The sequence below is a fragment of the Choristoneura fumiferana genome, chromosome 5 (assembly GCF_025370935.1).
Source record: "Choristoneura fumiferana chromosome 5, NRCan_CFum_1, whole genome shotgun sequence".
Lineage (NCBI taxonomy): Eukaryota > Metazoa > Arthropoda > Insecta > Lepidoptera > Tortricidae > Choristoneura > Choristoneura fumiferana.
In genome coordinates, this window is record NC_133476.1 from 21,362,739 (window position 1) to 21,376,000 (window position 13,262).

Below are 13,262 nucleotides of genomic sequence, written 5' to 3' on the forward strand. Positions count from 1 at the left end.
TTTGATTTTGTATGGGATCTTGAATCTAGTAAGTATGGTTCATCAAAGACTGTAAGTATAAATATATTTTTGAGTGAGGAGGATTTTTGGGTACTTGCATTAGTATGACGATTTTTGCCTTGTTACCCCAATATAGTAGATTGTACAATAGAGCATAAAACGAGCCATTTTACCCGAGAAGTTCATATAGCCACCCGAGCCGGTACTTCGAGGGTGGACGGACAATTTTATTGGACACGTCGAAGGGAAAATGGGTTTTAATGCTCAAGTTTTACACTGCTTTTCTCTTTGATGGCGTGGAAATGAAATAGGTAACAACAGTGGAAACAATTGTTCACTTACTATGTATCTTTTATTGTTCATGCATTACGAGTACTACTTATATAATTTGAATTACTATACATATAATTATAAATTTTTAGTTTTATGATTTACTTAATTGATTTTTAGTTTTATATAAATAAAAAAATATTGGTTTTAATAAATATGTAGGTACAAACTTCTTTGTTTGTGGCTGATTTACATCTGATTGCCTTGGTCTTAGACGAAGATTTTACTTTATGCACTAGCGCATAAAAAGTCATTTCATTTTATGTCGCCTAGATCCGGCATAAATACGAACTTTACGAGCATGAGAAGTGAAATAGTACATTGTGTCTTAAGGGCGGTAAATAAGGAATTACGAACGAGAGTCTATTAGAAGCCCGAAGTCGAAGACTGAAGGCATTAATGAGTCGATGTTCGTAATCTAGTACCGCCCGTGCGACTTACAATGTTTTTCATCACATTGCGAGTAAAATTGTATATTTGTAAAAGAAAAACTAATATTTTTTCATTAATTGCCTATGCCGCTGATTGCGCTCTTGGCAGCGCCAGTCCCCCAATCCCCCTCAATAACATTATTTTTATTGTTAGGTAAGTAGGTTTTAGTTTGTATATCGGTTTTTAAACGTTTATCATACATAAAAATACACATAAAACAACAAAGTATAGAACAATAAATAACAAATACGTAACACAGACCAAGAAGTCACAAGAAAGTAACCAGTGACAGTTTACAGAAATCGACAAAAAACCATAGACGAAATACTTAGTGCAAACCCCTTTTGAATAGCTGAACCAGAATGACACGTAAAAACACTATGAAAACGCATAAAAAAACAAAATCATGACACAAAATCATCGACAATATTTACCGTCTATCCCACTAGTCACATTGAGTTGTCCCATTGATGGGACAACTGAGACGATTACGTCCCAGTAGTCCCATGGGACAAGTGGCACTAATATCTTTGCATCGAAAAAAGCCTACTTTTATGCAGCGATAGCTTTTATCACACAAAGATTTAGGACTGCCTGCCGTAGTAAAAGTTTTAGAACTTAGAATAAGCTGTCCAGTGACATATCGAATAATTGTCCTTAGGTTATTGTTCATAGATCAAACCACCCATAGCAAAATAGCCCACCTTCCTTTATGTTTAATTTAAACTTCACAAGTCACACCAAGAGTTCAGGCTGCAGAGCGGCTAAAGAAGTACCACACATTAATAAATATGTACCTACATACACATAACAAAGCCGAAAATACATAACCCTCCTTCTCATCAGCTAGCAGTCGGGGAAAATATAACTATAGTCTGGCTAATGAAAGACGAACCTGCAAAAACGCGGCAAATTCAAAAATTAGTAATTAGTACAAGTACAGAAGCTTCTCTGTGCAAAAGTGACGTTTAGCATAAGAATCGTGCCTACTTTATTCTTCTCTGTCCATCGCATGGCTATTGGAAAATAAGTAATTATTGAATAAAAAGAAACGAAAGGGATCATCATCATCATCATCATCATCGGCCTATCTTAGTCCACTGCTGGACATAGCCTCTCCAGTTGCACGCCACTGAGCACGATCCTCGGCCAGTCTCATCCAGTTCGAAAGGATATTAGTATCAAATATTTTGCCATGCCTACTGACCTACAAATTTGGTCTTGTCTTGTTTTTTGTTTGAATTGCTTATCATGGTAAAAATAATCTATCGCACACCACTTTTTGTTTTACCCATGTTTTAGCAGTAAATTTCCAAAAAACTCTATTTTAACACACGAAGGTAGTAAACTCAACAAGTCACAGAATAGATTTTGCAGGTGGTAGGACCTTGTGCAAGGTCCGCCCGGATTGCTACCACATCTTTTACTCGCTAATACTACCGTGAAGCAGCAGTGCTTGCACTGTTGTTTTCGGCGCGGAGAGTAAGACAGCCGGTGAAATTACTGGTTCTTGAGGTATCCCATCTTAGGCCTCCAGGTTGCAACGCATCTGCAATACTCCATGTTAGGGGGGTGTTGATCTCTTACCATCAGGAGACCCACTTGCTCGTTTGCCATCCAGTCGAATAAAAAAAAAGATAATATACAAGCTCAAGTGTCTGTTTTCTTATACTCTTTGGTCTGTTTGCCCATGACATTGAATAATGTTGCCACTCAAATAATAGCTGGTTCATCTTTCATTAGGTAGCCAAACTCTATTTGTTGTGTGAGTGTGTGTGTCGTTTTAAATGGAAATGAATTGGAAGCTTGCTGGTCAGCATCCAGCCAGCGGGCAAGTAGGTAAGTGCAAAATTGATAATTAGCTTTTATCACTTACATATCAATTGTAGCTTCCCCATTTTGATCATCTGATCATTTTCATTAATTCCTTAATAACAGATGTTAAACCGTGATTTTAGTTTGTTTTGTATCGATAGATGTCACTATTCTGTCTTAATGAAAAGCTGAATCGCGATGTTAAGATTTTTCGGCAGCCTATAAAAGGGCTGTCAATTATATTAAAAATTGTCATTTCCCAAGCAACCGTGGTTTAAGTAACATGTGCGTTCTACGTTCAAACATGGTCCTACGAGTTGGATTGGCCTAGTGGAGTAGCGGCTCCGGGTGGTGTTACCAAGCACTGACGTGGCGTGGATTGCTGTCAAAAGTGCTAAAGGCGGGAAGAGCCTCCGACGCCGACGTCATCGTGCACACGGAAGGACGTGAGTGACGTGTGGTAATAGTCAAGTGCGAACTGTGAGTACATTTAATTATACGTAGTGCAACTGCAAAGACTTGTAAAATTTTTCAAGAAAATATTTGGACTTAGTAAATTTAGAAGTAGTTTAGCGAGTTAGAATAGTTTCAATAAAAGTGAAACTACGGGGAATCCACGCCCATTTCAGTCAGAGTTTAAAGTCGCTAAAAACACTTAGAAAATTTCAAGATGGAAATTTATATCAAACTTCAGATTATTTAATAGCGAATTGGAGGCCAAAATAAACTTTAAGAAGTGCGAAAGATCGACTTGCCTCAGCAGATTACATCAGTAAGTAGAATCGTAACTTTAGAAAACTGTGGCAGATTCTCATCAACACATACACAGATTGTTCAAATGCGATGATTTAACTTATCAATTCTAGTACTACGTTAAAACTGAACTGTATGAAGCTACTGAAAAGAATTATACACAGACTACATGTACGAACTGAAGTCTGCATTAACCAGTATAAAATGCCACAAGTCTCTCTTCGCAAGCACAGCGGCTCATTCGTTACCAGCGTCAGCAATCAGAGCAAGAGTAACGATCTAATAAATTGCCCAAGATTTTAGATCCATCATTTTCGGAAAAGTATTCAGAATGGATCAGTTTTCGCGACTTATTTGTTTCATGATTCTAGAATGAGCTCTAATAACGTCCAGAAGTTGCACTATCTGAAAGGGCACTTAACCGGTGAAGATGAATAGTTTTACGTCACGTCAAGTCACGAAAAGACAATTACCATTATGTTGGACCAGCTTGAAAAAAGCGCTACAATAACAAGAAATATTTGTCAATTGTATCTTGAAGACTCTTAGTGAAAACATCCCACAGAATCTTCAGCGCGTAAATGTTAGACACGACAAATGTTGTTTTATATTCATTGCGAAAACTTAGGTATAGAATATAGTACGTAGACTAATTGTGATTCAAATAATGTGTCTAAAGTTAGTAGCGATCTAGGAAACAGTGGAACTCAAAGTTAGCGAGTCAAGATGAATTTACCCACACTGAAGCAGTTTCAGGACTTTTATAAATTAGATTCCGGCACTGATTCATTGAGCCTGTTGGGAGTTAATCGATGACTTCAATAAAAAAAGCGTAATTTTGCGAAACACTAGACTTTTAATGTGTCATTACACAGCAGATATCGAAGTAGAAGTGAAAGGCAAATTTTGACAACTTAAAGACAATCTTAATTCTAGTTATACTACGGTGGATATGTGACTTATTGCTAGTGGTTTAATTTAGGAGTTAAGTGAACTCCTCTTCAATCTTCAACATGCCCCCGGGCGTTGAAAGCCAGGCTTTCAACCAACATCTTTCTCTTCAGGAAGTGGGCAGATCCTTGAAAATGCTCTTCGGACTACTCCATTAGCCGTTTTCACGTCGGCTACCCTGTTGACGCCGTCTGGCCCGGGGTGAACAGAAATGATACGTCCCAGTTTCCACTTTAGCGGAGGAAGATTGTCCTCCTTTAGAAGAACAAGGGAATTCAGCTTCAAGGAGTGTCCACTGGATCGCCATTTCGTACGTTGCTGAAGCTCAGAAACGTATTCTTTGCTCCAGCGAGTCCAAAAATGTTGGCGAAGTTGCTCGATTCGCTGGAACCGAGCTAAATAATTGTAGTTGTGGTGCTGGTAGTCACGCTCTGGCAGACAAGTGAGCGGGCGTCCGATGAGGAAGTGTCCTGGTGTCAGCGATGTCAGGTCTTCTGGATTTGACGACATTGGCGTTAGGGGGCGAGAGTTTAACACTGCCTCAATTTGAACTAGTGTAGTGTTAAGTTCCTCATACGTGAGATGACAATTTCCCAGCACTCGATTTAAATGATTTTTTGTGGCCTTAACACCAGCTTCCCAAAGACCACCAAAATGTGGGGTATAAGCCGGTATAAAATGAAAATTAATTGATTCACTAGCTGCACTTTCGGCAAGTGAATTGCAATTTTGCTTTAGAAAATTGGATAGATCATTGTATGCACCAACGAATGATGTACCGTTATCCGAGTATATATCGCTCGGTTTCCCCCTACGCGATACAAATCGTCGCAACGCTAATAAATAACTATTGCTCGTCAAGTCGCCCACTAATTCAAGGTGTATTGCTTTAGTACTGAAGCAAATAAATATTGCAATGTACACCTTCACTAACCTAGTACCTTTTCCTTGACGACTAGCAGAGACAAGTGGGCCCGCGTAGTCAACGCCTACACTGTCAAAGGGAAAACCACCGGGAGAGACTCGAGACTTAGGCAGATTACCCATTAAAGGGCTTAATACGCGTCCCTTCATACGAGTACACCTGACACACTCATGATAACATTTTTTTGCCAAATTTCGACCTCCAAGAGGCCAATATGTTTCCTTGATTGTAGCTAACAAAAGCTGTGGTCCTGCATGTAACAACCTTTTATGTTCATGATCAAACAGTAATTTACTAAATCTATGATTAGAGTGCAGTACAATCGGGTGTTTTTTATCGTAGGGAAAAGTTGAGTTTTCTAGACGACCACCGACACGCATGATCTTTTGGGAATCCAAAAATACGTCTAATTTAAGTAACGGGCTCTTTTTTGATATACTTTGATTTGATGAAAGTAATTTATACTCAGGAAACATTTGATTTTGACATATTTTAATAATTATATTTAATGAATTTTGCAACTCGTTATAACTGAGACAGGGTGAACTGATTGGTTGTTTTTTACAAGCAAGTATAAACCGTAAAACATACGCAAACGTTCTCTGCAATCGAGTAAGTTTAGAAAACCGCTCAAAATCAATAATCGAATTCTCAGATAGGTCGTTGGCAACGTGTAACGTTATTTCTGGTCGAATTTCAGGTAGTGTGGTCAGATTATTGGTGCCTGAGATCGAAGGCCAAGCTGATGTATCCTGTTTCAAAAAACTAGGTCCTGACCACCACAAATCATTGGACTTGATAGACTCGAGAGTAGTACCGCGAGATAAATGATCAGCTGGATTCTGGGTGGTAGGTACATGCCTCCAGTCACAATTACCTGTGATTTCCAGAATGTCAGCTGTGCGGTTCCTAACAAACGGGTGGAGTTTGCTCGGTAGCATTTTAAGCCAACCTAACACTATTGTTGAGTCGGTCCAGAACACTGTTTTTTGTATCTTAAGTCGAAGTGAATTGACTATCTTTTCGTATAGATGAGCACCCACCAATGCGCCACAAAGCTCAAGCCTAGGTATGGTCATAGGTTTCAGAGGAGCAACTCTGCTCTTAGCCATCAATAAATGAACTGAAACCGAGTTTTTACTATCTATGCTACGAATAAATGCACAAGCACCATAGGCGCGTTCCGATGCATCTGTAAAGATGTGCAATTCAATTTGCCCATAGTTATCACAAACAACCCTTCGCGGCACACGAATTGTCTTGAGAATTGGCAGACCTGCAACAATCTCCAACCATTGACTCAACAATTCAGAAGGCAGTTGTTCGTCCCAAGACAACTTGAGCAACCACAGCCTTTGCATCAGCATTTTCATTGATATGACATAAGGAGCTAGCAATCCTAGGGGATCAAAAATTTGTGCAATGACAGATAATACGTCGCGCTTTGTTTTTCCTGCAGTAATTGTTGAGCCAATGGGGAAACATAACTCATCTGAGTCTGGCCGCCAACCTAAACCTAGCGTTTTACTGGGCTCTGAGATACCTATGTTTAAATCTACAGCAGGTTGTGATGACGTAACTGCCAATCGAGGGTCATTTGACTTCCATTTTCTTAAATGCATGTTTGCTGCAACAAGAGCATCTATCACGCCTTGACGAAGTTTCATTATGTCACTTATGTCATCCCCCCACTCAACAGGTCATCAACATAAAAATCGTGGATTATTATTTCCTTTATACGAGCGTCATCACAATCTAGACCAATTTGTTTAAGGCATCTAGTTGCCAAGAATGGAGCGCTAGCAGTCCCGTAGGTAACTGTATTAAGTTGATATAGTTGAATGGGATCGTTTTCATTTTCACGCCAAATGATTAGATGTAAATTTCGGTCATCAGGATGCAACGTCACAGTTCGGTACATTTTCTCCACGTCTGCCGAAATAATGTACTTATGCTGCCTAAAACGGAGGAGAATCGACAACAGGTCGTCTTGAACTGTGGGTCCCACCATCTGCAACTGATTTAATGACACACCAGAGCTCGTGGGACTACTAGCGTTAAACACAGCTCTTAATTTGGTAGTGGAACTACCCTCACGAATGACGCCGTGATGAGGAATGACATAAGTGATACCTGATTCAATTGGCTCATACTTTGACATATGACCTAAGGAGATATACTCAGCCATAAAATCTTTGTACATCTTCTGAAGTGCAGGGTTACGCTTTAATCGGCGTTCTAAGGCATAAAAACAATGTTTGGCTCGAATAAACGAATCTCCTAAAATCTGAGGGCTTTGTTTTAGCGGTATTCGTACGCAAAAGCTACCGTTATCTAAGCGATTCGTATGCTGAACAAAATGCTCTTCACATAATTTCTCCTCAGGAGAATAATGTGACGACTGAGGGCGAACTTCTTCAAGCTGCCAAAAACGCGTTAGTTGGTTTTGAATGTCATCAACATCATTGAATGAGTCGGTACTTGTACCTGTGAACTGAGCAAAGTTGCATGTGATCGAATTGGACAACGACATTGGACCGCATTTAATTGGGCCTGAAACTAGCCATCCCAGCCTAGTTTCACATAATATCGGTTTTCCATCGCCTAGTTTAATTTTTTGCGATCCTAATAAGTCCCAAAACAAGTCGGCACCTATAATCAAATCCACGTCCGCCGGCGTGTGAAAATTGGGATCAGCTAAAGAAATATCTGACGGAATATTAAGATTCGTCAGATCTACCTGACGATAAGGCACGTCACTAGTTAATGACGGCAAAACAAAACACTGAAGACTGGTCTTATATTGATCATTCAAGGATGTCATTGGCACTCGACACATTTTGCCAATGGGTGCCAGCGTATTATTGATACCTTGTACATATTTGTCAACGAAGTCTGTATTTAATTTTAATTTATTACAAATTTTTTCAGTAATTAAGCACGACGTACTGCCACTATCTAAAACTGCACGTACAATATGCTCGCAATTATTAACGTCGTATAGTTTTATTAGCGCAGTAGAAAGCAGTACGTCCTGACCCCGTCATGCCGTGCTGACATTGGCAGACAACGTCACGGGAGCGCCAGGATCGGCGCCGGCGCCGGCGGTGATTGATTTCTGATGCACGAGCTCAGTGGTCCTTTCGCCGCCGCCGTGCGATGACGCGTGGACTTGAGGATCTGTATACCTATCATTGTTTACAGTAGGTGTAGGCTTAAACTCCGTAATGTGAATCAGTGTGTGGTGCTTCCGTTTACATATCTTACATCCAGGTTTTTTACATTGTGTAGCGTAATGACCGCTTCGAAAACAATTGTGGCACACTTTATAATTTGATAATAATTGTAGCCGCGCTGTATTAGTTAACGCAAGGAATCGAGGACAACCATTCAAGTAATGATCACCCTTGCAGCTCGGGCAGGGCTTGGTTGGGGAGCTAGGGCCATGATTGTTGTTGTTGTCGATTCGGTTGTTACGGTTATCACGCACAGCGAACATAGATTTTATTTTATGTGAAGATTTATTAGACGAATTTGCTTGATTATTAGACATTTCTAAAGTTTCCAAAAAATCTGCGCGGTCTCTTATGAAAGTTTTAAGGGTGTCAAACGTTATTTTATTCGGTTTGTTTTTGTCAAAATGACTTTTTGATTCTTCCCACTCACGAAATGTTTTGGAGTCTAGTTTTTGAGTTACTAAGTGAATAAGCAAAGTGTCCCAATGTTCGACTGGCTCGCCCAGCGTCTGCAAAGAACGTAAGTGTTTGTTTACATTGTCAATTAGCCGTTTTAAGGATATGGATGATTCGCGTGCTATTTGTTCGACATTAAACAATGCCGAAACATGATTTTGTAGCAATAAGCGTTTATTATCAAAGCGTTCACGTAATTGTTTCCATGCAACTTCATAATTTTTAGCTGAGAATTCGATTGATTGTATGATGGCTGTTGCGGACCCCTCCAGCGAAGCCCTGAGATAATGAAACTTATTTATTTCATCTATTTCGTCATTGGAATGTATGAGACTAATGAAGGTGTCACGAAACTCTAACCAGTTGTCGTAAGAACCAGAAAATTTGGGAAGCTGAATAGTTGGCAACTTGACAAGCTTGTGATTACCTCCGCGACTTCCGCGATCGCTTTCCGCGGAACCGAAATTCTCACCACCTCTTGAAGAGGCAGCCAGTATATCTTGTGCCTTAGAAAGCAGCTGATAATATTGAGACTCAAACTCAGTACGCTCAGCGATTTTTTGATCCATGTTCTCAGCAATACACTCAAGCCTTGTTTGTACCTCATCGTAATGTACATACAATGAGTCAATCTTACCCAAACGCAATTGCAATTCATTTACCTCAGTGGAAGTTAGTTTAGATGCATCCAAACTGTTTAAGTAGGTAGCAAACACCGTCAAACGCCCTTTATAACTTCCACGTTTTTTAGTTAAATCTTTTTCCTCGGCCATTTTGGGAAGCTGGTGTTAACTCTCACCTGGAACGTTAAGTTATAATAACAATAAATCGTATATAATAATAACCAATATTAGTTTAAGCTCTAGTTAGGTAAATAGGTATAAGTAGCTTTAAATATATTTCTTTTCAACTTGTAAATAATATTAAGATGTCAATTTAGTATTTAGCAGTGTATTTAATAATGTATTCTTTTTGTTTAGCATGTAAGGATCTTTTACTAAATTATAATTTGTTTTTAAACTTGCTTATCTTTTACTTGGTTCGAAAAGATTTATTATTTATTAATTAGGCTATTAAATTACACAATATTTCTCTAATTCTGAATAATTACACTGATTTCTTATGCTTATAAATACTTTAACTGCTTACCCTTATCTATTTTTAATTACCTATTTACTTATTCTTAATTTTGTTGCTTATTTTATTCTTAACTTACTTCTCTGATTATTTTCTGTACATTTGTGTTTTAAACTGATATTAAATTAATGGTAAAGTAAATTCAACTGCATTTTATTGCATTCTATTTACCTACCTGCTTACTAACTACGAGTATAAAGCAAAGTTAAGTGTAGCGTACCTAACTACATAAGCGGTGTGAGTAACTAATTATACAACGAATTAGATTACTAATACATTTGATAACTATATAATATAATGATACTCAATAACCGATACACTTAACTTAAATTAGGTAGGTATAAAGTACATTTACTAACCTTATCAGTCGCTTTATTACGCTTAATAAATACCTGAATTTGAGTGTTGGGTGAAACTTAGTACCACTTAACACTACAAGAATTATTATTCTGATATTATATTATAGTCCAATAATTGCAAATCTCTGCCACACACGATGGATGACGCAACACTTTATTTGACTCACAAGTACTCGGGTGCCGCCAGGTGCAATTAACTTTTAACTCGCCGGTAATTAATAATCTCTTCTTTTAATTATATTTTTCTGATTCTTCAATCAGGCTCGATGGACCATATGTTGGGAGTTAATCGATGACTTCAATAAAAAAAGCGTAATTTTGCGAAACACTAGACTTTTAATGTGTCATTACACAGCAGATATCGAAGTAGAAGTGAAAGGCAAATTTTGACAACTTAAAGACAATCTTAATTCTAGTTATACTACGGTGGATATGTGACTTATTGCTAGTGGTTTAATTTAGGAGTTAAGTGAACTCCTCTTCAATCTTCAACACCCTTTCTTTTCCTATCAAAACTACTGAACACAAAATAATCAGTGCACGTTCTTTATTTATTCCATAGATTTACAATTTGGTATGGCCAGTACACTAAACGGATGTTACAATACATCATAAACATGTTTTTATTTCTTTATAATCAATTAAATTTATCGTATATTCAAGATTTGGTTTTGGGTCGTTTCGTCTATTGAATTTCCATTTCCTGTGTTACTTTTGCTTTCGCTGCTAAAGTAAAAGGATGCTGAAATGTGTGGCAGGGAGAAAGTTGTGTCTTAGTCTAGACTCCTGTCAGTTGGTTTAGACCCCTACACATGCACATGGCACGCAGCACGGAATCTTAAGGATCTGGGCTCGATTCCCAAGCGCTTGGTCTCTTTTTCTGGGTTTTTCTGTGCATCCATGTTTCAGTTTTTTGTTCGTTATTTATTTTTTTCTATTTTATTTTATTTTTATTGTTTGGGAAACATACAGCACATTTTTACAGTTTTTGAATCGATTCAACATCTTAATTTATATCCATTAGCAAAACAGCTTCCACTATAGCTTATTACATAATGAAGTGATATTCCATAAATAATCTCATTTCTCTCAATTTTAAATATAGTGATAACTAAAAACTGAAATCTGCGTGTTGGAGAGCGCAGGCCTAAGGTCATTGGCAAGTATTTGGAAAGGACATATATTTTTTTTCTTTTATCAATATAAATGTTGTATGTGATGTAAATGTGATGCAAAACATTGTATGTCCACGGCGGTACTAGATTACGAACTCGACTCATAAAGCCCTCAGTCTTCGACTTCGGGCTATCTAATAGATTTCGTTCGTATACCTTATTTACCGCCAATAAGCCACCAAGTGTACTATTAAATTAAATCCAGTCAGTAAAAAGCTTGCAAGTACAAACTATTGAAAATGTAATTTTTACAAAAACTTTTTTTAATCATGTGTCCAGGAAGGAAAGAGATAATACTCTCTAGAACTACCTTTTCTCACGAATTGTCCAATCTATACTTTATAATATTGATAAATGTGAAGTAACTCTGTGCTGTCTGTCTGTCTGTTTAGCTTTCACCGATTTGATAAATTGGTATTGAGTATAGTTTTAGCCCCAAGTCAACTAGGATACTTTTATTCCGGCAGTGGGCCCCACCTTGCGTAACCTAGATCCGCGCGACGGAAGTCGCGGGCAATAAGCTAGTATTTGTTATACTAATATTTTAAATGCGAAGCGTGTTGTGTTTGTACCACGTTTTGTTAATTGTCCGTCTTTCACGTCGAAACGAAGCGACGGTCGACGTGATTCCGGCATAGACGATAGTTTATGGGGCCGAGGAGTGACATAGGCTACTTTTATCCCGGGAAAATGCACCCAGGCCCGAAGGAACAGCCGCGCGATGACGAATACCACGCGGGCGAAGCCGCGGGCAAAAGCTAGTATAAAATAAATTGCACGCTTTTTCAAGCTTTTCCGTAGAAACATGGTCTCTATGTCAATGAAATTGATATTGACGCGTAACGAAGATTGTTAGGTTTTCAAATAAAAAAAAAAAGAAGTTAAGTTAGGTTCCGTGCGTAAAAAACGGCCAAGTGCGAGTCGGACTCGCGCACCGAGGGTTCCGTTTAAACACTTGCTCGTTTGCATCAGTCCAATAAAAAAAAAAAAAAAAAAAAACGTAGAGTAACTTAAATAATTATTAAAAATATTTTTATTACATGTGAAACTAAAAAATTTACGGTTTTTCTCAATCTTTCCATTAGCTGTGCTATAAGACGTTGCTTCATAACAAATTTCAACCAAACTAACAGGTTCTGATTCCCTTGCGAGTTTTGAAAATTTGCGGCATAAACGGCTGTATCTTTTTGATTGGCGTTGGTTAGAAGTATTGATTTTTTCACAGCTCTAATGGCACAATAGACTTGAGTATTGATAATAAATTTCAGTTTGATACCTCCACGCGTTCCGGGGAGAAATAGGGTCTTGACAGACGGACGGAACGGACAACAAGTGATCCTATAAGGTTCTGGTTTTTTCCTTTCGATGGTAGCGGAACGCTAAAAATGTGATTGATATGAGGGTGGTAATAGGATGGTTGATGATGATTGATTTATGATGATTTGCAGCATATTTATTAAGATGTTTATGTTTCATAGTGTAATCCGGTCCTCTAGTTACTAGGTAGGTAAGTACAAATATTGTTAGTACTAGCTTTGCCCGCGTGGTGTTTCGGTTATCGCGCGCTGTTCCCTTCGGAAACTGTGCATTTTTCGGATAAAAAGTAGCCTATGTCACTCTCTGGCCCATAAACTATTTCTATGACAAAAATCACCGTCGATCCGTCGCTCTGTTTCGAAGTGAAGACGGACAA

At 38.3% G+C, this 13,262-nt stretch overlaps 1 protein-coding gene across 1 annotated transcript; it reads right to left on the reverse strand.

Moving 5' to 3' along the window:
- Positions 1 to 8,249: 8,249 nt before the first annotated feature.
- Positions 8,250 to 9,671, reverse strand: LOC141428386 (uncharacterized). The gene is made up of 2 exons (XM_074088368.1): positions 9,561 to 9,671; positions 8,250 to 8,951 (listed from the first exon to the last, which is right to left on the reverse strand). Exons 1-2 carry the CDS (start codon positions 9,669 to 9,671, stop codon positions 8,250 to 8,252), a joined length of 813 nt encoding a protein of 270 aa, XP_073944469.1.
- Between the last annotated feature and the right edge of the window lie 3,591 nt (positions 9,672 to 13,262).